Genomic DNA, 26923 nt, shown 5'->3' on the forward strand with positions numbered 1-26923 from the left:
ATATTGTAATAGGAAATCCTACAACTGGTAATATGTACACCCCAATACCAAACAGATTTCATACCAAACAATAAAATGAAAAAAAAAAAGAATTACCCCGCAGCTCAGTTAAAATGTCTATTTTTTGCTCAAGTATCGCTTCAAGTTGTGTAGCATATGAATCTACATCATAGTCTACTTCTTCAGTCATCTCTAGGAGAGCCTTTTCATCTTCTAACCATCGAATAGATTCCTAAAAAGAAAAAATTATAATTTTAAGCCTTTTTATAAAACAGATATCAATTTACAAATTCTGTTAATTACAAAAATATTTAAGATGGTATCTTGCAAAACTAACAGATAAAACATCTCTATTCACAGTAAAATTAAGAAATATTTTCTTAAGTTCAAACACAAAAACATACATGATTGGCCAAATAACATTACTTCATTTCTTGACTTTTTTATTCTAGCTAGAGTGGATTTTTGGAGAAAGAATTCATCAAACACATTAACATCAGTGGTCAGAGTAAATTTTAAAAACTTAACAGCTGTTCCTGAAACAAGGGAAGAATTGGCATAATGAGGCTACTGAACAATTTGATGAGGGCTTTGGAAGGCCTATAACTTAAGTCATCTGGAATTAATTTATCCAGTTGAAACCTGTTATGGTTTGAATATGGTTTGTCCCCTCTGAACCATTTTGGAATTTAAACTCCATTGTGAATTAAGAGGGTGAACACATCTAAACTATGGTGGTGAGGATTAAAGCCATCAAGGTGGAGCCCCTATGGTTGAATACTGGTGGCTTTAAAATGGACTCTGAGGTTGGGCCAAAACATAACCCTAAATACTAAACACTGGTTCTTCAAAATCATTGTTCAAAAAAATTTCAAAATAACTCTTATTCAAAACCATGAGGAACCAGTGGATAGCCAATTTAGAAAAGTCAAAAAAGCCCCTCAATGGTAGCTACTTACTATTAATAAATGCTTCTAGGAACTTGGTAATCTTTGTATATGAAACCCATGAGTTTTTATTTTCTAGAATGTCAGAAGTCATACAGATGGTCAGATGGTACTAAATTGGAGTTTGGGGCATAAAAATAGGTGCTTTCCATACCAACCAAAAATAAATAAATGAGCAAAAGGAAGATCAGTAGTGTAGCAGAAGGAGAATGGGAAGGGAGGGGGAGAGAAAATGGAACAGGGATTGAAATCAAATTCTATGCACATATGATTTTGTCAAAATGAACCCAACTACTATGTTTATGCTCTTATAAAAGGTACTAATTTTTAAGAATGTGTACAGTCTCAATTTTGCAAGTTATCAATTCACTTTAATGGCTAATTACAATTAGACTACTTCACCAGAATTTAAAAATTTCTATAGATACCTTTCATATAGGTATTAATTTAAAAAAAGTATCATTTAAAAATACAAATTATTTGTTTTTCTTTTCCTTCATTCATACACTTAATTTTTATCTAACAAAACCCTATTTTCAGAAAGGACAGTTGACAGTATGTAAGCACTAATATATGGAAGTGAAAATAAAACTGGAAAGCCAGAACTCTTAAGTGTTGATAACAAATGTGAGACTTCATCTACAAAAATGGCAGAGAAAAGGTGGTCTTAATATGATCTTGTTCCAAAAGGGCAGAAACAACAATTTTCTTAAATTACTAGTGTCTTATTCTCGACTTAATCCAAACCTCTATGCCTATAAGCAGACTTTTTTTCTTTTCTTTTTCTTTTTTTTTTTTTGGTTTGGTACCAGGGAGTCAATCTAGAGGTACTCAACCACTGAGCATGACATGCCCAGCCCTTTTTATTTCATATTTTGAGACAGGGTCTTGCTAAGTTGCTTAGGGCCTTGCTAAATTGCTAAAGCTTGCTTTGAACTTGTATTCCTCAGGCCTCAGCCTCCCAAACAGCTAAAATTATAGGTATGCACGACCGTGCCTGGGTAGTAAGAGATTCCTGTAATAAGAGCTTCACTAGAACCCTAACAGTTTTAATGAATTTGCATCCTAACTTGAAATCAACTCTTTCATTATTGAGCCCTCATCCAGGTGCCTGCATGACCTGGAACTAAGGAATTTTATAGATTTCCTCAATATATGAAAAGCAACAGATCAATAAGAAGAATGAGTTATTGTTCACTTTTTTTCTCGGGAAATAAAGTACTATAAGAAGTGGGAGGGGGCTGGGGTTGTGGCTCAGAAGAAGAGCGCTTGCTTATTAGCACATTTGAGGCCCTGGGTTCTATCCTCAGCACTACATAAAAGTAAAATAAAGGTATTGTGTCCACCTACAACTAAAAAAATAAATGTTTTAAAAAAAAGAAGTGGAGGTAGAGTAAAAAAAAACTAGTCAATAGTAAACTTCATAAGGATGTCTAAATGATATCTTCACTTCCTCATAAATACCATCACCCAGGATATTTTCCTGTTAAAAATTGGAAACCAGGTTTGGTGATGCACATTTTTTTTTTAAGTGATCACCTTATTTTTATGTGGTGCTAAGGATCAAACCCCGTGCCTCATGCATGCTAGGCAAGCACTGATGCACATTTGTAGTCCCACAGTTAACTCAGGAGGTGAGGGCAAGATGATCTCTTGACCCCAGGAGTTCAAAGATAGCCTGAGCAACATGGCAAGACCCCATCTCAAAAGTACAAAAACAAGCGGGATGTGGTGGCAAATGCCTGTAATCCCAGTGACTCGGAACAGGATATTTGCAAATTCAACATCAACCTCAGCAACTAGGCAAGAACCTGTTTCAAAATAAGTAATAAAGTGTCTGTTTAGGTCCTTGGCCCATTTGTTGATTGGGTTATTTGTTATCTTATTGTCTAATTTTTTGAGTTCTTTATATACTCTGGATATTAGGGCTCTATCTGAAGTGTGAGGAGTAAAGATTTGTTCCCATGATGTAGGCTCCCTATTTACCTCTCTTATTGTTTCTTTTGCTGAGAAAAAACTTTTTAGTTTGAGCAAGTCCCATTTGTTGATTCTACATATTAATTCTTGTGCTATGGGTGTCCTATTGAGGAATTTGGAGCCCGACCCCACAGTATGTAGGTCGTAGCCAACTTTTTCTTCTATCAGATGCCTTGTCTCTGGTTTGATATCAAGCTCCTTGATCCATTTTGAGTTAACTTTTGTGCATGGCGAGAGAAAGGGATTCAGTTTCATTTTGTTGCATATGGATTTCCAGTTTTCCCAGCACCATTTGTTGAAGATGCTATCCTTCCTCCATTGCATGCTTTTAGCCCCTTTATCAAATATAAGAAAGTTGTAGTTTTGTGGGTTGGTTTCTGTGTCCTCTATTCTGTACCACTGGTCCACCTGCCTGTTTTGGTACCAATACCATGCTGTTTTTGTTACTATTGCTCTGTAGTATAGTTTGAAGTCTGGTATCGCTATACCACCTGATTCACCCTTCCTGCTTAGCATTGTTTTTGCTATTCTGGGTCTTTTATTTTTCCATATGAATTTCATGATTGCTTTATCAATTTCTACAAGAAATGCCATTGGGATTTTGATTGGCATTGCATTAAACCTATAGAGAACTTTTGGTAATATCGCCATTTTGATGATGTTAGTTCTGCCTATCCATGAACAGGGTATATTTTTCCATCTTCTAAGATCTTCTTCAATTTCTCTCTTTAGGGTTCTGTAGTTTTCATTGTATAAGTCTTTTACCTCTTTTGTTAGGTTGATTCCCAAGTATTTTATTATTTTTGAGGATATTGTGAATGGAGTGGTTGTCCTCATTTCCATTTCAGAGGGTTTGTCGCTGATATACAGGAATACCTTTGATTTATGCATGTTGATTTTATATCCTGCCACTTTGCTGAATTCATTTATTAGCTCTAATAATTTCTTTGTAGACCCTTTTGGGTCTGCTAGGTATAGAATCATGTCATCTGCAAATAGTGATAATTTAAGTTCTTCTTTTCCTATTTTTATGCCTTTAATTTCTTTCGTCTGTCTAATTGCTCTGGCCAGTGTTTTGAGAACTATGTTGAACAGAAGTGGTGAGAGAGGGCCAAGGACCTAAACAGACACTTCTCAGAGGAGGACATACAATCAATCAACAAGTACATGAAAAAAATGCTCACCATTGCTAGCAGTCAGAGAAATGCAAATCAAAACCACCCTAAGATATCATCTCACTCCAGTAAGATTGGCAGCCATTATGAAGTCAAACAACAACAAGTGCTGGCGAGGATGTGGGGAAAAGGGTACACTTGTACATTGTTGGTGGGACTGCAAATTGGTGCAACCAATTTGGAAAGCAGTATGGAGATTTCTTGGAAAGCTGGGAATGGAACCACCATTTGATCCAGCTATTCCCCTTCTGGGTCTATTCCCTAAAGACCTAAAAACACCATGCTACAGGGACACTGCTACATCGATGTTCATAGCAGTACAATTCACAATAGCAAGACTGTGGAAGCAACCTAGATGCCCTTCAATAGACGAATGGATAAAAAAAAATGTGGAATTTATACACAATGGAGTATTACTCTGCATTAAAAAATGACAAAATTATAGAATCTGGAGGGAAATGGATGGCATTAGAGCAGATTATGCTAAGTGAAGCCAGCCAATCCCTAAAAAACAAATGCCAAATGTCTTCTTTGATATAAGGAGAGTAACTAAGAACAGAGTAGGGAAGAAGAGCATGAGAAGATGACTAACATTAAACAGGGATGAGAGGTGGGAGGGAAAGGGAGAGAGAAGGGAAATTGCTTGGAAATGGAAGGAGACCCTTAGGGTTATACAAAATTACATACAAGAGGAAGTGAGGGGAAAGGGAAAAATAATACAAGGGGGAGAAATGAATTACAGTAGAGGGGGTAGAGAGAGAAGAGGGGAGGGGAGGGGAGGGGAGGGGAGGGGGGATAGTAGAGGATAGGAAAGGCAGCAGAATACAACAGACATGAGTATGTCAATATGTAAATCAGTGGAAGTGTAACTGATGTGACTCTGCAATCTGTATATGGGGTAAAAATGGGAGTTCATAACCCACTTGAATCAAAGTGTGAAATATGATATATCAAGAACTATGTAATGTTTTGAACAACCAATAAAAAAATAAGTAATAAATAAATTCCCCAGTACCACCAACCCCCCCCCAAAAAAAAAACACACACTCTCCACAATAACTGGGAGAGTTATACAGTTAAAGTACTTTAAGTACTCTAAGCATTACTTCCATCTCCTAAAAGTACAAACTTTTCTTTTCTGCTAATTATTTTTTAATTTTTTTAAGGTAGGGTCTCACTATGTTGCCTTAAAAATAAAATTTTCCTCCCCAGCTTGCCAAATATCTGGGACTACAAGCACATGCCACTGTGCCCAGCTTCCCTAACCTTTAAAGGGTTTTTCTTATGTTGCCAAATAAAACTGGCCTAACAAAGAAAGGAATATTAGTAGGCAAGTTGAACTCTTCTCCCCAAACTGGACAATTAACAAAAAGAAAAGGCAAGAAGGTGCTTTAAAAAAAATAGATCTTTTCACCATTGTGCAATGAATGTGTGTGTGGATGTGTGGGTGTGTGGTGTTAGGGATTGAATCCAGATCCTTGTGCATGCAGGGCAAGCATTCTACCAATTGAGCTATATCCCCAGCCCTCAGATGGATGTTTAGAATCACTATTCGTTGTATTAAAAAACTACCATGGGGAAAAAATTGTCATGTCATATGCCCTACAAATATACATATAAACAAGTATTCTTTCTTAAGGAATGTTATTCCAAGAATGATGAAAGTTTTTGGTTAATATATCTCAAAATACTTTGATGAAAGAAAGATTCTCTCTTTACCTGGAACACTGCCCTGTGATCTTCTACAACCTGTTCTTCCATTTCTACCATTTGTGAGACAGCTTCATGGAAAGTAAACAATTGTGGAGAAACCTCTTCTTCCTTAAAATACAAAGTTTAAAAATTATGACATAAATGTTCTATTTTTAAATGCTAGAAAAGTAGTCTTTTTTTGTGTTTTTTCTTCTTCTTTTTTTTTTTTTTTTTTTTGATGCCAGGTTCTCAACCTAGGACCTTACATGCTAAGCACTCACCCTACTGCCCAACCCCTAAAAGTAGCTTTTTAATGACACTTTACAATAACATTTAGAATTTGAGGAAGGTTGAACGGAGATGACTACTCAAATATACATAAAAGTAAAAGTCACAATTTCTTTCTGTGGGTCAAAATAATATACATAACTCTCAGTAAAGCAATCCAAACTTTTTTATGAGTAGGTAATAATTTTCCTTGATGCCAGGGTTTACTGCAGAATTACCCCCCAAAAAGCACTCTTTAGGAACAGTCAGCTTTTCAAATATAAATCTTTTGCAAATTGTAAATATATTCAAATATTTCTTTACTACTGTTTTCTTTTCTGTATATGAATTAACTCATATACAGACAATTCCTGACTTAGGATGGTTCAGGTTATGGTTTTTAAGACTTTTCAATGACATAAAACCAATAAGTATCCAGAAATCATTTCAAAATCTGAATTTTGATCTTTTCTATTAATATGTTCACCATGTTAGGTGTGGTAAATGCATTTTCAACTTGTAATATCAGGATGTAACCCCATTGTTGAGTCAAGGACTACCTGTACATGTCTTAAGTTTCTTTTCTTAAAAGAGATGAGCCAGGCATGGTGGCACATGCCTGTAATCCCAGGTACTCAGAATGCTGAGGCAAAAGGATGGTTAGACTGAGGTCAGCCTGGGCATTTTAGGGAGAACCTGTTTCAAAAGAAAAAAGAAAAGGGCTAGAGATAAATCTCAGTAGTAGTGAGATTATCTAGTATGGACAGGCCCTGCTTTTAATCCCCTGTAGCAAAGCGGGAGGGGGACTGAAAACACCATCTTTGGATTACGTAAAGATAATGTCTTTGATCAAATTAATACTCTGAAGTACTTAACTCTTAAAAAATTAATTTTCAAATTATACTATATGATTTGCTTACCAGTTATTCTTCCTCCTCCTTTCATTTTTTTGGATGAGATGGGATCTCACTATGTTACTCAAGATTATCCACAAATTCCTGGACTCAAGTGATCCTCCTGCCTCACCCTCCTAAGTACCTGGGCCTATAGACATGCACCACCATTCCTGGCAGTTATTATAGAAATCTGAATTGATGGTATAGTTTTACTTCATCAACAATAACTATACATACACACAGACATACAACATATGTATTATGTTGGTTTTAGATCAATTCGAAAGGTTTCTTTCTGAAGTTTCTTTCCCAAGAAACCTTTACTTATTTTTTTCTTGGTGACTGAATCCAGGGCCTTATGCATGAGAGGCAAGCACTCTACCAACTGAGCTATATCCCCAGCCCCGATCCAAACACTTTTTTGTCTATACAATTTTCTTCTACTCTTGGAATACTAAAGAATTTAATTATAAGTGTACCTATATTATTTTTATCTCTAGGGCTTATCTTAGATGCTATTCCACTAATCTACCTTGTTAACTGTTAAGTCTCAGTCTCATTAGATATGAGAATAAAATGCAAACAGAAGAGAAGAATGCCTCTTAACTCTGGTTTTCAGAATCTTTGGGAGGTACCATAGCTATTACAATAAAGGAACTGATTTGAGGGCTCCAAGAACATGTATAGTGTCTTTTAAAACTTATGTAGACAGGGCAGGGAATGAAGCCAGGATCTAATTTTTAGCTGTTTTTATGTTTCAAAATTTAGAACTCTTAATTTAAAACTAGTTTTCTCAACCTTTGAACTACTGACATTTTTGAGGGGTAGAGTGAAGAGTGGCTATCCCACGCATTACGTGTTTAAAAGCATCATAGCTTCTACCTACTAGATGCTAACAATATCCTCAGCTGTGACAACCAAAGACATCTTCATATATTTTGTCTTGGTTGGGCCAAATCACCTCTGGTTGAGGACAGCTGCTTACAGTCTTGATTTAGTAACAGAAGGATGTGGAATGTGAAAACAAAAAAGTAGTATGGAATGTGGTAATCAAAAGCAGTTATGCCCATTTGTTACTCTAGAATATTTTGGATTTAACATCTGTCAGAAAGTATTACAACATAACCACTAATTCTGTTCTTTTCAAAGAATACTGTTGATGGAAATATGCTTAACTGACATAAACTGGACTGTGTCAAAAGAAAGATGTAGGTTTCAACTCTGGCCTCCTCACTTATAATCTTGGTCAAGTTGTTACGCCTCTTAGAAAATCAACTATGAAGTAGGGATAATTACAACACCTACCACATTGATTTGTGAGGATTAAATCAGGTAACAAGCAAAATGTTTAGCAAATGCATGTCATGTAGTAAGCAATTAGTAAATGCCACCTTTTAACATTATGAGAAAATGCCACAATAGGATTTTAGTGGGAAAAACAGTGACATAAAACCATTTAAAATATACATGTTAAAATGAAATTAAATAACTACATAAATAACTCTTGTATTTCACACACAGAATGTAATCCTCTCAATATGTTAAAAACAATTATGTGGAAGCAAGTTATTATTTGTGCTTTCTTGCTTATTTATGCCCTTCTATCCTTATAGAGTGGGCATACATTTTATTATTTTTAATAATTAGAACATTAAAAAAAGAGTACAGGGGTATGGTACCCAAGGTCTTGTGCATGCTGGGCAAGCACAATACCACTGAGCTACATCCCCAACCCTTTCTGGATTTTATTTCAAGACAGAGGTTTTTTAAGTTGCCCAGGCTGGCCTTTACTTTTGATCCTCCTACCTCTGTCTCTCAAGTTGCTGGAGTTTAAGATGTGTCCCTGTGCCCAGCTGGAAAAACAGAATTTTAAATTATGAAATATCATTAAACATTTCAAACATATAGAAAAGCAGCCTGGTTTAATGGATGATGGCATTTTGCCATGTTTGATTTTTAATGAAGGTCATACCTTTGTCCACAGTTTCTTTATTTTGTTTTTAAGCTTTATAATGAGGTACTTACTGGATGTATAATTCTTAAACTTGTTTCTACCCTATATTACTAAAATTTTAATACTGGTATAAAATATGGGGGTGAGGGGTAATAGATTAGATCAGAGGTTTGGCAAACCAGATAGTAGATGTTTTAGATTTGTGAGCAATACAGTCTTTGGTACTGTTATGTAAGAAAGCAGACAGGCAATCCATAAATGAGTAAGCATTACTATGTTCTAATAAAACATTACTTGTAAAAACAGAGTATAGTTTGCTGACCCCTGACGTAGATAAAATTGAGCTATTAATGAAATGAACTAAAATTGCATCAATTACAACTATATTATCTCACTCACATTTTGTTCACAAAGAAGTTTCAGATCATCTCTCTGAGGGGAACTTCCCACACCCCACTGTGTCTCTAAGTCATCAATTTGGTTTGGTGGATGGTGCATTATTGGACGGACATCACCAGCCGCAGTTGGATCAACAGTCAGTTCTTTCACCCTATAGATAGAGAAGAGGTATCTAAAATTAACAAAGACTCATGCATAGGAGCAAGAAAATACCAACCTATTCAATTAAAGGCAATTCAAATAACACATTAGGATTGATGATGTCACCTTTATAGCTCAAATTTATCTGAACTCTTTGGAAACTCTTAAGAGGATGTTTGGTTGTTTAATTCTAGTAGTTCACATAAGCAACTTTACAATTACTTCAAGAATAAATGTGCACAAAAGTGGAAATTCAAAGTATGCAGATTCAGTATTTCAAAGAAACACACTGTTGCAATTACATTATATGAGCAGAAAAATCTTTACAAAAGCATTAAGTTTTATAAATAGGTCATTGCTGATATCAGAGAATTTGATATACTTTGCAGATTTCTAATAGTTGAAATGCTTGAATTAAAATAGCTAAATATGAAATAATTTTATTTCCAAGGTATAAAGATTATAGGATTTGTATCATTTTAAAAAATGTTTGCTCCTCACAACTGAGAAAGGGTATACTTTCTAATAGGAACCTTGTCATTTCCTTGCAGACAAGGAAATTTATAAGATCATACACAATACAGGTAAACTCTTCACTGCAAGCAAGACAAATCTATCTTTTAATGGTAAGTATGCAAAAGTGACATCATCCTTTAAAAAATGAAGGGAAAATGGAAGCCTGAATTCTAAACCAAAATTTCAAAGCAAATAAATTAATACAGGACATAAAAATGCAGATCATGCAGTACAACCAGCACCTGCCAAATGAAATGAAAATGAAAAAAATATGGCTCAGGACAAAAGAAGTAAATGAAATGTTTATATATATAAAAAAATTTTAAAAAACTATCAAAATAAACATCTTATGTATAAAATGAAGTAGACCTGGTAATCGAAGGAGAAAAGTCGTCATACTCATAAGAAGGAGAGAGATCAGGGCGACTGCCACTACCCTGTGAGAAGGGAATGTCTGATGGACTAATTCCAAACTCCTTTACTCTGTAGCACCAAAACAGCAACAAATTAAAAGAAAATGTTTTTGTAAAAACAGCAATGCACATTTCAAGTTTTCATTTGAATTCAGTTTTGTTTAGAAAAGGTTATCAACACTGCTGTAACAATGTATTTAGACTTTTATTTTACAAATAATCAGTTTTAAGAAGTTTTAACTTCTTAATCCCACTGATCCCTTACTCAAAAGACCTAACTAAAATCCTTCTTTTACTTTTCTAATAATACTTGAAATTTAACCACAAAGTACCAAATTTGGGGGGGGTGGGATGGAGTGAGGGAGGTACTGGGGATTGAAACCACGGCCTTTTGCATGCCAGGCAAATACTCTTATCTCTGAGCTACATTCCCAGCTCCAGGACACTACCTAAATCCTGAAATACCATTTATTTAAACTACAAGACCACTCTTTTTTTTTTAATATATATATTTATTTTTTTGTTATAGGTGGACACAGTATCTTTATTTCACTTTTATGTGGTGCTGAGGTTTGAACCCAGTGCCTCCCGTGTGCTAGGCAAGCACTCTACCACTGAACCACAACCCCAGCCCAAGACCACTCTTTCTTATGTTGTCAATTGCATGAACATTTATTAGTATTAATGACTTCCTAGTGCTTTTGTGGACTTTCTCAAACAGGACACAAGAGTAAAAATTAAGCCCTAATTCTTTAAGTCACTCATTTTCACAAATTAACTTCTGATTATACATCTAGAATGGTATTAGCTATGAAACATTATTCATATGATTGATAAAACAGTCATTCAACTTTTTTGTGGTTGGTGATTCAGATGAAGAACTCTGACTGAGAACTGCCTATACTAATGAAATTTAAGTTGGTTTTGCTAATGTTTGGATCCCACCCTAAGATATCTCCTTATGTGTGTGTAAATATTCCAAAATTTGAAGAAATCCAAAATCTAATACACTTCTGATCTCAAAACATTTCAGGTAAGGGTTATTGAACATGTATATCATTTTCATATTAGGACGAATCCTTTTCAGTCTAAAGTTTTAAGACATGAAGATTTTTTGTTTTAATTCTATTATCATGGCAAGAATCTACCACATTAAGCTGTTCCCCATCTGTCCGTGAACAATTTTCAATAAGCAGCATTTTAAATTAATGATAAAAATCCTACATGCTAAAAAATTAATTACAAAAAAAATCACTTAGTTGCACAATAAGTTTTCAGCTAGGAGTAAATTCAAACTATAAAAGGAATTAAATTTTGAAATAAAGTTCTATTACATTTTTAACATAGCTATTAGATTTTAATACCTTTTTACAAAAGATTAATAGGTTTATACTTTCCAATGTTTACTACCATTTGAAATTTCTTCAGCTGAAACAAAACGTAAAAGAACAAAGTACATGATCCAAACATAGATCCTATGCTACTTAAAGATATATTCATAGGCCGTAAAACTTTGGATGTATGTATATATTTGTTTTTAATTTATTTATCAGTACTGGGAATTAAACCCAGCCCTTTTTATTTGTTATTTTTGATGCAGGGTCTCACTAAATTGCTGAGGTTGACCTTATAATTGCAATCCTCTTGCCTCAGCTGCCTCACTGGGGATTATAAATCTATGCCATTGCACACAGCTTAAAACTATTTTTAAAAGAGAACAAGCCAGGCATTGATGTATGCCTATAATGCCAGTGACTGGGAAGACTGTAGCAGGAGGACTACAATTTGAGACCAGCCTTGTCAACTTAGGCTCCTCCAAAAAAAAGGGGGGGGGGGGTGGGGGGGGGAACATAGCTCAGTGGTAGAGCATCCCCTGGGTTTAATCTCTATTACCAAAAAAATAAAAACTAGAGAGAGGGAGAAAGAGAAAAATAATGCTGGGGCACAATGGAGAATCTTAACCCCAGTTAAGGGTAACATAGGAAGATCCCATCTCCAAAACAAGCAAAACTAAGACAATCTTCTTAGTTTGTCAAAATATAAAATATATTTATATGTAAATATAACTTTGAAATGGAAAAACACAAACATGTTGTAGTACAGAAAGGTCACTTTTACTAAAGATAATAGCTGCTTCTCTAACTATACAACACACTTGACAAAATATTTTTGTCAAGCAAAATTAAGACAATCTTCATATTAGAAATAGTTCATAAAGAGGAATTTTATCTCTACATTAAAATCATAAATGTAATAGGTGCTAACAAATTTAAAACTATGTAATCACTCATTCAAAACAAGAGTTGCAGAGGGGAGGTATAGAATAAATATGCCCATTCAAGTCCAAGGGCTTTTCATGACTCCAAGGAATAAACTGCTTTAACAGCCTATGATACATTTTGTCAACTCGTTTTTACAAATTGAAAAACTGATTCTAAATATTATCACCTTAAATAATAAATGTGGTCAGGCAAAGTAGCACACATCTGTCATTCTAGCAACTGGGGGACTGAGGCAGGAGGATCACAAATTCAAAGCTAACTTTGGCAACTTAGTGAGGCCCTATGCAACTCAGGGAGACCCTGTCTTAAAAAACAAAAAGGGATGGGGATGTAGTTCAGTGGTAAAGTACCCCTGGCTTAAATAAATCCTCAGTACCGAAAAAATATAATGAAAGAATAAATCTATAAAATATTTTTAAGAACAATGTACTATAATCTGCCCTACAACAAGATATTATATACTGCCCTATTTTAGAATTAGATCAAATTTCGTAATAGAGAACCATCTCATACCTATTTGCATATCTTAATGTATTAAGAGTATTTTCACAGGATGCCATTCCTGGAGATATCGTGGCAATCTACAGGGGGTGGGGGGAGGAAAGGCGAAGATAAAATGTCATAAATAATCCAGACAATAATACTAAAAAATAGCTCATTTAGGTCTAATCTTAAGTGGGTATTTAAAAATTTTACTTGCTATCTTATACCCATAATCACATAATGATACAATTTAAAATATAAGCAACTCTCTGAAACACCATGAAATGATCAAACTCCAGCAGAAAATGAAGGCAAACACAGGGAACAATACCAAGTGACTACTCCCTCCTACTTCTTCTAACAGCATCTTGCCAGAGGATAAACCCTGGTGCTGTCACACAGGATAACCAAAACCTAATAACAAATTATACACTCATGATATATATGAGATAATTCAGATGTTGGAAATAATATAATGCTTTCTATCAGACTGGCAGGGACACATCTTAAATATCAACTGTATCTAGGATTCAAATGATTGTAACTAATGTACATTAAAATTTTCCATAGATATTGTATAGTTATTCCTTTAGGATTAAAATGAAATATAACAAAAATAAACTTACCATGCAGGTACGAGAGTTTTCACCTATGAATGAATCTCTTAACACCTGAGTGAGTTTACTTGCTCGGAAAGGAGTATGAGGTTTGTTTCTACCTAAGGCTCTGATGCACTCCTGAAATTTAAGAAAGCAAGACTCACAGATTAGACTTTCTTAAAAAGAGTGATTAAGTAACATATTTTAAGAGGTCTTTTATGATGAGTCTAACATTTAAGGTCTGATGAGCTCTGAAAATTCTAACAGTTTCACAGCATTGTAAAAGTGTTCCCATGAACGCTAATTCAAGAAAAAGATCAAAAACAAGCAAACAACAACAACAAAAAAAAAACTCACAAAGTCTGGGGGTGTAGCTCAGTGGTAGAGCACTTGCCTAGCATATATGAAGCACTGGGTTCGATTCTCAGCACCACATATAAATAAGTAAAGGTCTATTGATAACTAAAAATTTTTTTAAAACTCACAAAATCTACTTTATTATCCTTTCAAAAAATACTTCTGGAAACAATGCTAATGTTTAAATGTGGCAGGCAACAGGATAACTGTAAAATGTTAAAATTTCAAAGTGGCATTACATAAGAAAAAAATACAGAATATTTTACTATAAATCTTTCTAACCTTTGCTTTTCTAGTGAAGGAAAAGATAATATACACCTGGCCAGACTTTCTGAAAACTATTCCACATTTTTTTTTTTCTGAGAAAGTTATTTCTTAGTGCAATTGTATGGTTCCTTACCCTACCCAAGAAAATATATCTGATGAAGAAGGCTTTTTAGAATCTATCTGGGCAGCCTCAGAATTGAATTGGTGTGCCAACCCATATACCATTTTATCCCACCAGTTTGAAAATGTGTTTTTATTGGAAAAAGTAAGTACTATTATTTGGCAACTGAGTAAACAAAATTAAAAAGTAGGGCTGGGGGCTGTAGCTCAGTGGCAGACCACTTGCCTAGCATGTGTGAGGCATGGGGTTCTATCCTCAGCACCACATGAAAATAAACAAGCAAAATAAAGGCTTGCTTGCTGTCCATCTACAACTACAATAATAATAATAATAAATAACAGATAACAGAAATTTCATAATTAAATATATTTAATTTACCTTGAGTGCTAAAAGGCTTTTATTAATTTCAGCACCTTCAAGCCTAGTTTGCCTGTCTGCACTGGAAGTATCAGCTCCTCTTTCATTTCCAGCCAAATCGATGAGGGAAAACTTGCCATGTAGTTTTCCTTTTCTTCGAAGTATAATCTGAAACACTGCATGGCTCCGAGATGAATGTGCATTTGCAGATGTTTGACCAGATGTTCTATAATGTGATTAAGGACATGTTGATACATTAAAATTTTAATTTACATATTAACATGACATCTTCATTTTAAAAAAGCAACAACAAAAATCTATTTAGCCAGTTTGTACAATTTAAATACAGAAGAGATACCAGATTGCTACAACTTTACCTAGCTTTTCCTAACTGTAGTATGATATCAATATAATAGATGTCAAAGAACAAGGAATTTTACTCCCAAGGTGCAATGGAGAACTCCTTAGTTTGTGTTTGTGTAACAATTACCTAAAATTGAAGTTTCCCTTTCTTAATTAATATATTTACCTGCAACTGTTGCCTATATCAATGAGTTTCAGTACATCTTCAACACATTTAACCTCCCGTTCCTGTAGGCCCACCACTTGAACTTGCTGTTTTCCATCTTCTAGAACTCTTAATTTTGTTTTCCTATTTAGCAAGTCAAATACCTATGAAAAACCACATCCATTTTAGAAAACTAGCTTTAAAATAAACAGAAGCAGTTCTATAACAATGGGTCACTCAGAGCCTAAAAATTATTTTAGAGAGGAAAGTAATAATTATATTAGAATAATAAAGCTCAACATATTAAGGGATTCAATGACATTTTAAAAACCTCAAGACAAAGTCTAACATTCCAAATCTATATAAAAAGTTTGTGACAATAGCTCTAAAGCAACATGAGTGTGCTCAGTGACACTGAATTGAAAATGTTATTTCAATTTTAAAACTTTTTTGAATTTATTCTAATTTATTATACATGACAGCAGAATGCATTTCAATTCATGGTATACATAAAGAGCACCATTTATCATGTCTATGATTATACACAAACAGAGTCACACCATTCGTGTCTTCATACATGTACTTAGGGTTATGATGTCCTTCTTGTTCCATCACCTTTCCTACTCCCATGCCTCCTCCCTTCCCCTTCCTCTCCCCCTCCCTTCCCCTTCCTCTCCCCTTTGCCCTATCTAAAGTTCCTCCATTCCTCTCATGCTCCCCACCATCCCTATTATGTATCAGCATCCACATATCAGAGAAAACATTCGACATTTGTTTTTTGGGGATTGGCTTACTTTACTTAGCATGATATTCTCCAACTCCATCCATTTATCTGTAAATGCCGTGATTTTTTTCTCTTTTAATTCTGAGTAATATTCCACAATGTGTGTGTGGGTATATATCCACACACACACACACACACACACACACAACATTTTCTTTATCCATTCATCTACTGAAGGGCATCTAGGTTGGTTCCACAATTTAGCTATTGTAAATTGTGCTGTTATAAACATTGATGTGGCTGTGTCCCTATAGTATGCTGTTTTTAAGTCCTTTGGGTATAAACCAGGAGTGATAGCTGGGTCAAATGGTGATTACATTCCAAGTTTTTCAAGGAATCTCCACACCGTTTTCCACAGTCAATGCACCAATTTGCAGTAACACCAGCAACATATGAGTGTGCCTTTTTTCCCACTTCCTCATCAACACTTATTGTTGTTTGTATTCTTGATAGCTGCCATTCTGACTGGAGTGAGATGAAATCTAGAGTAGTTTTGATTTGTATTTCTCTAACTACTAGAGATGAACATTTCTTCATATATTTGTTGACTGACTGTATATCATCTTCTGAGAAGTGTCTGTTCAGTTCCTTGGCCCATTTATTGATAGGGTTATTTATTTTTTTGACAATTAGGTTTTTGAGTTCTTCATAAATCCTGGAAATTAGTGCTCTATCTAATGTGTGTGTAGTAAAGATGTTCTCCCATTCTATGGGCTCTCTATTCACCTCACTGATTGTTTGGGCCCACTTTTTTGTTCTATATGGTGCAGGGACTCTGGTTTAATTCCTAGGTCTTTGATCCACTTTTGAGTTTTGTGGATAGTGAGACAGGGGCTTAATTTCATTTTGCTGCATGTGGATTTCTAATTTTCCCAGCACCATTTGTTGAAGAGGCTATCTTTTCTCCAATGTATGTTTTTGGAGCTTTTGTTTAGTATGACATAACTGTATTTATGTGAGTTTGTCTCTCTGTCCTCTATTCTGTACCACTGGTCTAACAAGACGACTTTGGTGCCAATACTATGCTATTTTTGTTACTAATGCTCTGTAGTATACTTTAAGGTCTGGTATAATGATGCCACCTGCTTCACTCTTCTTTTAAGGGCTGCTTTGGATATTCTGGATCTCTTATTTTTCCAGATGAACTTCATGATTGCCTTTTCTATTTCTATGAGAAACGGCACTATGTCATTGGGATTTTGATTTGGAATTACATTAAAACTGTATAGTGCTTTTGGTAGGATGGTCATTTTGACAATATTAATTCTGCCTATCCAAAAACAAGGGAGATCTTTCCATCTTCTAAGGTCTGTAGTTTCTTTAGCAATCTGTAGTTTTCATTGTAGAGGTCTTTCACCTCTTTCGTTGATTCCCAAGTATTTTATTTTTTTGAGGCTATTGTAAATGGGGTAGTTTTCCTAATTTCTCTTTCAGAGGATTCATCACTGATGTACAGAAAGAAATGCCTTTGATTTATGGGTGTTGATTTTATATCCTGCTACTTTTTGCTGAATTCATTTATTAGTTCTAGAAATTTTCTGGTGTAATTTTTTGGGTCTTCCATGTATAGAATCATGTTGTCGGCAAACAGTGATAGTTTTGAGTTCTTCTTTTCCTATCCATATTCCCTTTAATTTCTACCATTTGTCTAATTCCTCTGACTAGAGTTTCAAGAACTATGTTAAGTAGAAGTGGTAAAAGAAGGCATCCTTGTCGTGTTCTAGTTTTTAGAGGGAATGCTTTCAATTTTCCTCCATTTAGAATGATGTTGATCTGGGCCTTAACATAGATAGCTTTTACAATGTTGAGAAATGCTCCTATTATCCCCAGTTTTTCTAGTGTTTTGAACAAAAATCATAAAAATTTTAAAAAGAGTTCCAACATACCTTTCCACTATAAATTTCAAAAAAGGTTGCATATACTTGAAGTTCTAGTTTCTTATAGTTTGGCTTCTTTAGCATTAAAAAGACATCTCGAGCTGTGAAGAATTTCATGTACAGAAAATTGTTATGAAGTGGCAAATATTTTTAAAATGCAATTTAAATGTTCTATCTGTAAAGGAGTCAGATAGATAATCTTTACCTAGTATGATAATAGCATCAATACTAAAAATGAAAATTAAAGCAAATATTAATTTGACAAAAAAGTACTTTTAACAGAAGTGACTCTCCTTCACATTCTATAAGGCAATGCTACTACTTATTATTATAAATTACCTAAAATTATATATAGGTGGTCAAAATAAGGTCATTCTTATAACCATACCAAATAGAAGCTTTTTATAATGCAGCCATTCAACAATTTACACTAATCTCCTACAATGTGCCAGATTATACCAACAAAAATGTAATCAGTATTTTTGTCACCAAAAGTTTAATCTTATAGATCTTTTCGATCTGACAACCCACTGACATAATGTCCATTAAGCATAGTATTAGAGTTGCTATTTTAAAACTTTCTTTCAAAGCCACCTGACTAATATCCAAGGAGAATGTTACAAATTACATATGAAAAGGGCACTTACCTGCTAATGCATAAATTCCTTTAGAACAATCTTGGTTCTTTCCTGAAAAGTCACCACCCATAGTCTTTATTTTGAAAAGAAAATAAATAATAATAGACATTATTCAGGAATATATCTTAAGAATTTGATTATAGAATTAAGTTATAAGGAAAAGAAACTATAGTATCATGCTGCGATAAAATTTTAATGAATTACTTACATGAGTTTTTCCACTTCCAGTCTGCCCGTAAGCAAAGCATGTAGCCATTCCCCTTTCAAATATAGTTTCTACTAGTGGTCTAGCAGTAAACCTTAAAAATAAAATGCATCAGTCAGAATATGTGACAAATACTTAAGCAAATACATAAAAGTAATACCAAATAACAAAGTTTATGGCAAGATTTTTTAAAAATCTCTATTAAAAAAATTTTAAAGAACCATGTTAAGAATTTCTCAATTTTTTTTTTTTTTTTTTTGTACCAAGGATTGAACTCAGAGGCACTCAACCACTGAGCCACATTCCTAGCCCTTTTCTGTATTTTATTTAAAGACAGAGTTAACTAAGGTGCTTAGGGTCTCACTAATTTGTTGAGGCTGGCTTTGAATTTATAATCCTTTTGCCTCAGCTTCCTGAGCCACTGGGATTACAGATATGTGCCACTGCACCTAGCTTAAAAGTTTTTAAGGTATAATTTCATAATAAACATTGGTGGGAATAATAAGACACATATAATAAAAATAAAAAATAATCAATTACAATTTTAAAACAGAATAAGAGTGGTAATCTCAACAGAGAAGGGTCAATGGGGGGAAAAACTGTATAAACATTATTTTTAGACCTTCTAAGTAAGTAGAAAAACAATTATTACCTTGACTCTGGGCAAATAATTTATACCTGGGGAAAAAATATAAAAAAACTTACAGGGGTTGGGGTTGTGGCTCAGTGGTAGAGCACTTGCCTGGCACGTGTGAGGTACTGGGTTTAATCCCCAGCACCACATAAAAAATACTAAATAAAGGTATTATGTCCATTTACAACTAAATATATATATATATATATATATATATATATATATATATATTTTTTTTTTTTTTTTTAAAAAGAAAACTTACTTATAGGACACTGAGTTCTGAGCTGATAGTTTTGATTCAGGACAAGAATACCAAAATATATGGCTTAGATTGCTTCTCAAACATATTGGTAAAATCCACTGTTAAAATAAAAAGGGGTAACTGGGGATGTAACTCAGTTAAAAGCATTATCTAGCATGTGTGAGGTCCTGTGTTTGAACCTTACCACCACAAAAATTAAATAACATAAATATAAAATAAAACAATATAATGGTGAAGGATAAATAATTCCTCACTGAACATAAAATGTATGTTAGAAAATAAATCTACAAATGGAACACTTTGGATAGCTCTGCTTAAAATTTTCAAGGCCAAATTGGAAAAGGTACAAAACAAAAAGAAAAGGAAAAACCTCTGGTCAAAGAGAACTAGAAATAAACCTGAGGAGTGATCAGATCAAAATTTTTAAAAAATTATGTGTGTGTGTGTGTGTGTGTGTGTGTGTGTGTGTGTGTATACACATACATATATTTATAAAATATGTATCTATATATATAATTTCTCAATCCATAAAAATATGAAAGAGAGGATAAATACTGGTAATGTTAAGAAGCGTAAAATGCAATGTGAAATACAAACTGTTTATTAAATCTATCATATACAGAAACATGTTTATAATAATTACTTAAAAACTATTATAAAAGTCAAACTGCTTGGGTGTTAGAAAATAAATCTACAAATGGAACACTTTGGATAGCTCTGCTTAAAATTTTCAAGGCCAAATTGGAAAAGGTACAAAACAAAAAGAAAAGGAAAAACCTCTGGTCAAAAAGAACTAGAAATAAACCTGAAGAGTGATCAGATCAAAATTTTTAAAAAATTATGTGTGTGTGTGTGTGTGTGTGTGTGTGTGTGTGTGTATATACACATACATATATTTATAAAATATGTATCTATATATATAATTTCTCAATCCATAAAAATATGAAAGAGAGGATAAATACTGGTAATGTTAAGAAGCGTAAAATGCAATGTGAAATACAAACTGTTTATTAAATCTATCATATACAGAAACATGTTTATAATAATTACTTAAAAACTATTATAAAAGTCAAACTGCTTGGGTTGGGGTTGTGGCTCAGTAGTAGAGCACTTGCTTAGCACATGAGAGGCACCAGGTTTGATCTGCAGCATCACATAAAAATAAAAATAAAGATATGTGTCTATCTACAACTAAAATAAATAAATTTTTAAAAGTCCAACAGGCTTAAATTTTATGAGGCAGGGGTAGGAAAGTAAATGAGGACAGAATTGTATTTGCAGAAAGCTAAAAAAAAAATTGCTATTACAATTCTCTATTTAAATATATTCTTCCCAATATATCTAGTATTAATATGTTCTTTAATTTTGTTCATTTTACAAATGAACTCCCAGTTTACTGGCTTAAGATCAATGAAGTTGGTCTTAACTATATTTCATATGTAGTAATACTTTCAATTCTTAAGACTCTTGTTAATTCTTCTGCTTTCTAAGCATCTGTATAAAATAAAGGGCAAAAAAAAACATGGTACATTCAAGCAACTGTAAAGCAGTTTTACATAGAATAAAATAACAATGCTGCTAAAACTAATGTTAGTTTCTAGAAATGAAACTTTGCAAACTGAAAACGATCTACATTTCACAAGAATGTGGGATATTCATGTATATAACTTTGAACTGTCTATAAGCTGAATACATAAACGTAATAAATGCATATTAAAACCATATACCCCAAAAAAACTACCCACAAGCTTCAAGATGAAAATATTAAGCAAACGTTAAATAGTAGATATAGAATGTTTTTAACTTAAGTGGCAGTAAATGCTAAATACTTTTAAACAAATGATGATTAATGTATAACAACAGGTATTTCAAATTTATTCCTAGCGCAGGGATTAAAATGTAAAGTTCTCTTCATACTACATTCCATTACTTAAAGGTTATAACAATGCTTTCCAGAAATTTCTTCTCCATGTATGGGGTTGGGGGTGGGGTGTGGGGGGGTGTGTAATAAGCAATTGGCAAAGAAAAGTATATTTGGGGGAAGCATTAAAGAGAACAAGCATTAGTACTCTCAGAATTTGGGGAAATTTTTTAATATTTATTGTTTAGTTTTAAGTGGACACAACATCTTTATTTTACATTTATATGGTGCTAAAGATTGAACTCAGTGCCTCGAGCATGCTAGGCGAGCACTCTACCACTGAGCCACAACCCCAACCCCAATATTACAGAGTTTTTTACATTGTCTTTATTTACACTCAGAATGAAAAAGCACATTACAGCTCTACAGAGCTACATCAAATGCAATTTAAGTTTCAGGGAAGTGGTGAACACACGCACGATATAGGAACAAGATTCTGATTTAAAACAAATTCACCTACCTGTAAACCATTTCATTAGGAGCTGAGTCATCAAAGGCATAATCAAAACGAAATGTTTGGTTTTCTAGGTACCTTGTTAAATCTACTTTTTGTTTAGGTTCATGTACCATCACAACATCTTTACTGGGGATTGTGATTACATCAAGATCTTTCATTTGAGTTTCTAAAAAAATAAGTGAAAATCATTGCCCATTAATTCTCATAGCATTTAAATTAAGGTACCTAAGTAGCAAGATTTTGGGGGGTTGGGGTGGGAAAGGGGTAGTACTGGAGGGATTGAATACAGGGGTAGTCTACCACTGAGTTATATTCCCAACCCTTTTTATTGTATTTCAGACAGAGTCTCACTATGTTTCCCAGGCTTGACCTCAAACTTGTGATCCTCCTGACTCAAACTTCCTCAACCAGCTTAAGTAGTAAGAATTTAGATAAAAGTAGTAAAAATTGTAAAAATTAAGAAAATACCCCCTAAAAAAATTCAGTAACTCAAATATGTCAAGACTATTTCAACAACAGTTTAAAACAAGATTTCTGTAAACCAAGAATCAGAAATGGCTTTTTTTGGGGGGGCACGGGGGGGCAGTATCTGGGATTGAACCCAGAGGCTCAATCCTCAGGTTTTCTTTATTATTTTATTTTTGAGATAGGGTTTTATTAAGTTGCTTAGGGCCTCACTAAATTGCTGACGCTGGTCTTGAACTTGTGATCCTACTGTCTTAGCCTCCTGTTTCACATAGATTTTAAGTGTGCACCATCACCACCATGCCTGGCCCAGCTGGCAAAGATTTATAGAAGTGACAGACCAACAGGAGTAGTCATAGAAATCTGCATAATAGTTAACATACAAATGAAATTATTTACATTGAACTTTTTCAAACCAATTTGATTTGTACTATTATTAAGATACATTGCAAATAAGACAAATTCAACTTTATAGGGTTCATTAAGCACCATACCTTTTTTATTGAGTGGTCGTTTTCTTACACAAACACATATTCTATGTTCATCAATCTAGGAATAAAAAGTCTTATTTAAGTGATTATCAGTGGTATATAAAATTCCAGAAAGTCAATGTAATTTTCTCCATCAGTTTTATAAATACATAAGCAGCATAAGTAAGTTCAAAAAACAAATTAGCTTTGCTTAAATTTAAATTTTAATACTTGTCAGGCACAATTATTTCTAAAGTTCTGAGTGTAATGGAAACTTGCTCATTTTCTTTTTGGTAAACCATTACTATAAGTTAAAAAAAAAATTTTTTTTTTTAAATATTTGAGGGAGGTACTGGGGATTGAACCCAGGGATACTCTACCCTGAGTTACATTCCTTGACCTTTCATTTTTTATTTTTTTAATAAGTTTTTTTTAGTTGTACATGAATACCTTTATTTTATGTATTTATTTTTATGTGGTACTGAGAATTGAACCTAGGGCCTCACATGTGCAAGACAAGTGAGCTACAACCCCAGCCCTACGAAAAAAATTTTGGAGAGGGTTCTAATGTTCTTAGCGTTAAGTTTATGTCAAGAAGGTGCCTCATTCACTTCAAGATAAATTGTATACAACTAAAGTAAAAATTTTATTCTATCAACTAGCATATTTCCAGGATGATAAGGAAAGTTGTTTGCAAAGATCACTATAGAAAAAAAATGGATTCTCAAAAGATTACCAAGCAAAATTTGAACAATTTCATAAATATGACAACTATTTTGCACAAATTTTATTTTCATAAAACTTATGTTCTCATAAAATGAAGCAGGGATTGAAAGCCAGTAACATTGACTATCATCAGCCCATTTCAGAAAGTTGGTCAATTTGTTGTGAAACATGAGCTCAAGATGCAGGAGGTAAAAGACATGGAGGACTAGCAAGGACTGAAATATATGGGATACAAATGTTGTGACAATTTTATGAAATCCTATATAATACATAAGCCTAACACATTCTATATATGCTAGGTCAGATGGATTATTTTTCACATTACACATAAAATTATTTTCTGTGCAACAAATTCTCACTCCTCAACAGGAAACAAGCAGTAAGACTACAGAAAAATTTTCAGCACTGGAGTTTTGGTCCACTGCAGCTCCTCAACAACCATCATTTACTGTTAAAAGCCAGAATAATATTTATTTTCGAATAACAAATTAAATAATAATAAAATGGAATGATAGTGAAATCTACAGTCCAAGTCAAAGACAAAATAAGCTTATAACTGAAACCAAATTACGACAGATGATTAGAAGGAAACTGGTTCTTATGTCATTATCTTAGCTATTGTTCTGCCCTTCCAAAGGCATGCTTTTCTTTGAAAAGGGTCATCTCTATGGGCAGCACCTCTAGTATTTAAAATTATGGAAGATGTACAGAAAAGTAGATGATTTCTTGATTTTCCTCTTAAAATACAGGAAATGAGCCCCCAAAAGGAAAAAACATTTAGCTAAATACAATAGGAATTTAGTAGGTATCAAAACACATTTTTTATTGATAGCATAAACACTCCCTCAGCAATAGTTTAAAACAAAGAATCTTACAGGATCTGCTGTTGTTAGTGGTCTATAATCCAAACTTCCTCTAAAGTCTCTGATCATACACATAATTTCATAATTTGGATTTGTAGCATCAACATCCTATTAGAAGACAAAGCATTTGCCATTTATTATAATAATGCTATATTTGTTACATTTATATTACATGGTTTGAAAATTCAATTAAGTATCATTTGTCATAACTAAGACCCAACCTGAACTGAAAATGTGGTCTATGATAGTTCAGAGTTCATGTTTATTATGTTCAGATGACTTTGATAGCAAATATAATTCCATTAGTAAACATGTATCCTTTTAACTCCAAAGAATCATTCTTAAAACCACCTTTAACTATATACCAAAAATCATCTGTTATATACTTAATCCTAGAAATTGGAGAAGAGAAATAGCACTCATTAAAAACAATGACAAAACTCTAAAGTTGAAATATTAGAAAAATTCATTCTTAAATTCAAATTCTTCTTCTAAGCAATTCAAATTCTTCTGTGTGATTCATCTAGTGTTTCAGCAAAGTGGAATGTGAATTCATTTAGATTCATGTCCTATATTAATTGACTCTCAAAGTAATTTTTAAAAAACTCTAACATATTATAAAACAGCTAAAAAGCAGTAGGACATAGAACTTAAAAAAGAATCAAAAGCCAAGATAATTTTTTTTTTAATGTTTTAACTTTAAATCATCAAATGCTAATTGCAGTTTACCTATTTGCTTCAAAATTGCAAAACTTCAGACTGTTACAAATAGCATGCCAAACCATGAAATAAATCACTGAATATTCTAAGTCAGATTTTTTTCATACATCATATTCAGAATTGCTTTGAATGTAAATTTCAGAACTATTATTGAAACTCACTTTCATTTGACCTGACAGGAAATGATACCAACTATATGAACTCAAAAACAGAATGTGATGTTAAAAATAGAGCGAACAGAGAGATATATATGTAAGTATTATGAAGTATACACAGAAAACACTTGGTGGCATCTATGCTAAGTATCAGTAAATATCTGTTTTGTGTATTATTTATTTCAAAATCCAACTAGACATTCTCAGGTAACTTTCAGGTGTAAGCTGATTTATTCAGGTTGAATATTACACTGGATCCACAATTTCACATGAATTGGCAACCTAACAGCATTTGAAAATACTACTAAATAAACAACCTGATGTTTTACTATAGGAAACAAGTTCTTAGACTATAATAGATATAAAAAAAAGCATAACAGAGGAGTTATAGATTTAACAACAAAATTTCTAACACAAAGACCTTATAAAGGGATAAAAGACCATTGCTATTAAAAAGTTTTACTATCATTTGAAGGAAGAAAAGAACACAAGGTAGAGATTCATTCTTAATATTTAGAATAAACTGAAATACAAAATTTACCCCATTTCACTATGCCACATAGAACTTAATCATGGAAAACCAATAATGAAATTTATAGTACAATCAGGTACCTTCCTGGGTTGTTTTTCCAAATGTAGTTTTAGATCTTTTTAAAATTAAAAGACCATTAGTCATAAACATAACATACACATAAGAATTCTGTAACATAATAGCGTATTATTGAAAAAGAACAAACTTTGAAGCCAACACATACTCACTAAACCATGTAAAAAGTACATGCAATAAAAATCTGCTATGGCAATTTGTTATCACAAAAGCTTATTTCATTCCTCAATATCAATTTAAGGAATTTTCTAAATACTTAAAATGAATAGCTCTATTATTTTTCACAAGTTAATCACGTTCACTGATATAGTTTAATCTTTCGTTGGAAACAAAATATATTTCTGTTACAAACCTGGGCTCTTTTTTCTCTGAGTTCTTGCTGTTGCAATCTCCTTTTTTCTCGTTTTTCTTGTAGTTTTTCCACTTCTTTCACACAATTAGATTTTCTACGTGCTGAAAGAAAAAGATGAGCTGCAGAAATATAGTTTTCTTTTTAGAATACTGTACTTACAGAAAATTATGAATAATTTCATCACATATACAAAAAAAATAAATACATATGACAAGGCATGCAATGCCAATTACACCTACGTGAACTTTACTTATGAGCTGCTTTAACAAAGCTAGGAACAGGACAATATACAAAACAGAGTCAAGAAAAATGACTCAACATATTGATACATGTCATCTCTTGGTTTAAAAATCACAGATCTTTCAAATGAAAGTACTAAGAAGCCTAAGACTTTTTCCTATAATGCCTTGACAAATTATTATTTGACCAGAATTTT

The 26923-nt window shown here is 33.3% G+C and overlaps 1 protein-coding gene across 6 annotated transcripts in view; it reads right to left on the reverse strand.

Moving 5' to 3' along the window:
* Nucleotides 1–26923, reverse strand: part of KIF2A (kinesin family member 2A) — a 64213-nt gene that overhangs the window by 3074 nt on the left and 34216 nt on the right. For 2 of the 6 annotated variants that reach the window (XM_081301441.1, XM_081301440.1), the window contains exons 6-20: nt 26488–26588; nt 24666–24761; nt 23089–23143; nt 22133–22295; nt 18859–18949; nt 18660–18723; nt 18022–18113; nt 15373–15515; nt 14865–15069; nt 13769–13879; nt 13173–13240; nt 10334–10447; nt 9308–9458; nt 5819–5920; nt 97–232 (exon numbers count right to left, since the gene is read on the reverse strand). In XM_081301441.1, the coding sequence (XP_081157567.1) occupies nt 97–232; nt 5819–5920; nt 9308–9458; nt 10334–10447; nt 13173–13240; nt 13769–13879; nt 14865–15069; nt 15373–15515; nt 18022–18113; nt 18660–18723; nt 18859–18949; nt 22133–22295; nt 23089–23143; nt 24666–24761; nt 26488–26588 (1692 nt within the window). Of the gene's footprint in view, nt 1–96; nt 233–5818; nt 5921–9307; nt 9459–10333; nt 10448–13172; nt 13241–13768; nt 13880–14864; nt 15070–15372; nt 15516–18021; nt 18114–18659; nt 18724–18858; nt 18950–22132; nt 22296–23088; nt 23144–24665; nt 24762–26487; nt 26607–26923 lie in introns of all 6 variants that reach the window. The other 4 variants (XM_081301438.1, XM_081301436.1, XM_081301439.1 and 1 more) reach the window with 2 other exon arrangements.

The sequence above is a fragment of the Spermophilus citellus genome (genome assembly GCF_964194105.1).
Source record: "Spermophilus citellus genome assembly, chromosome: 1".
Taxonomy (NCBI): Eukaryota; Metazoa; Chordata; class Mammalia; order Rodentia; family Sciuridae; genus Spermophilus; species Spermophilus citellus.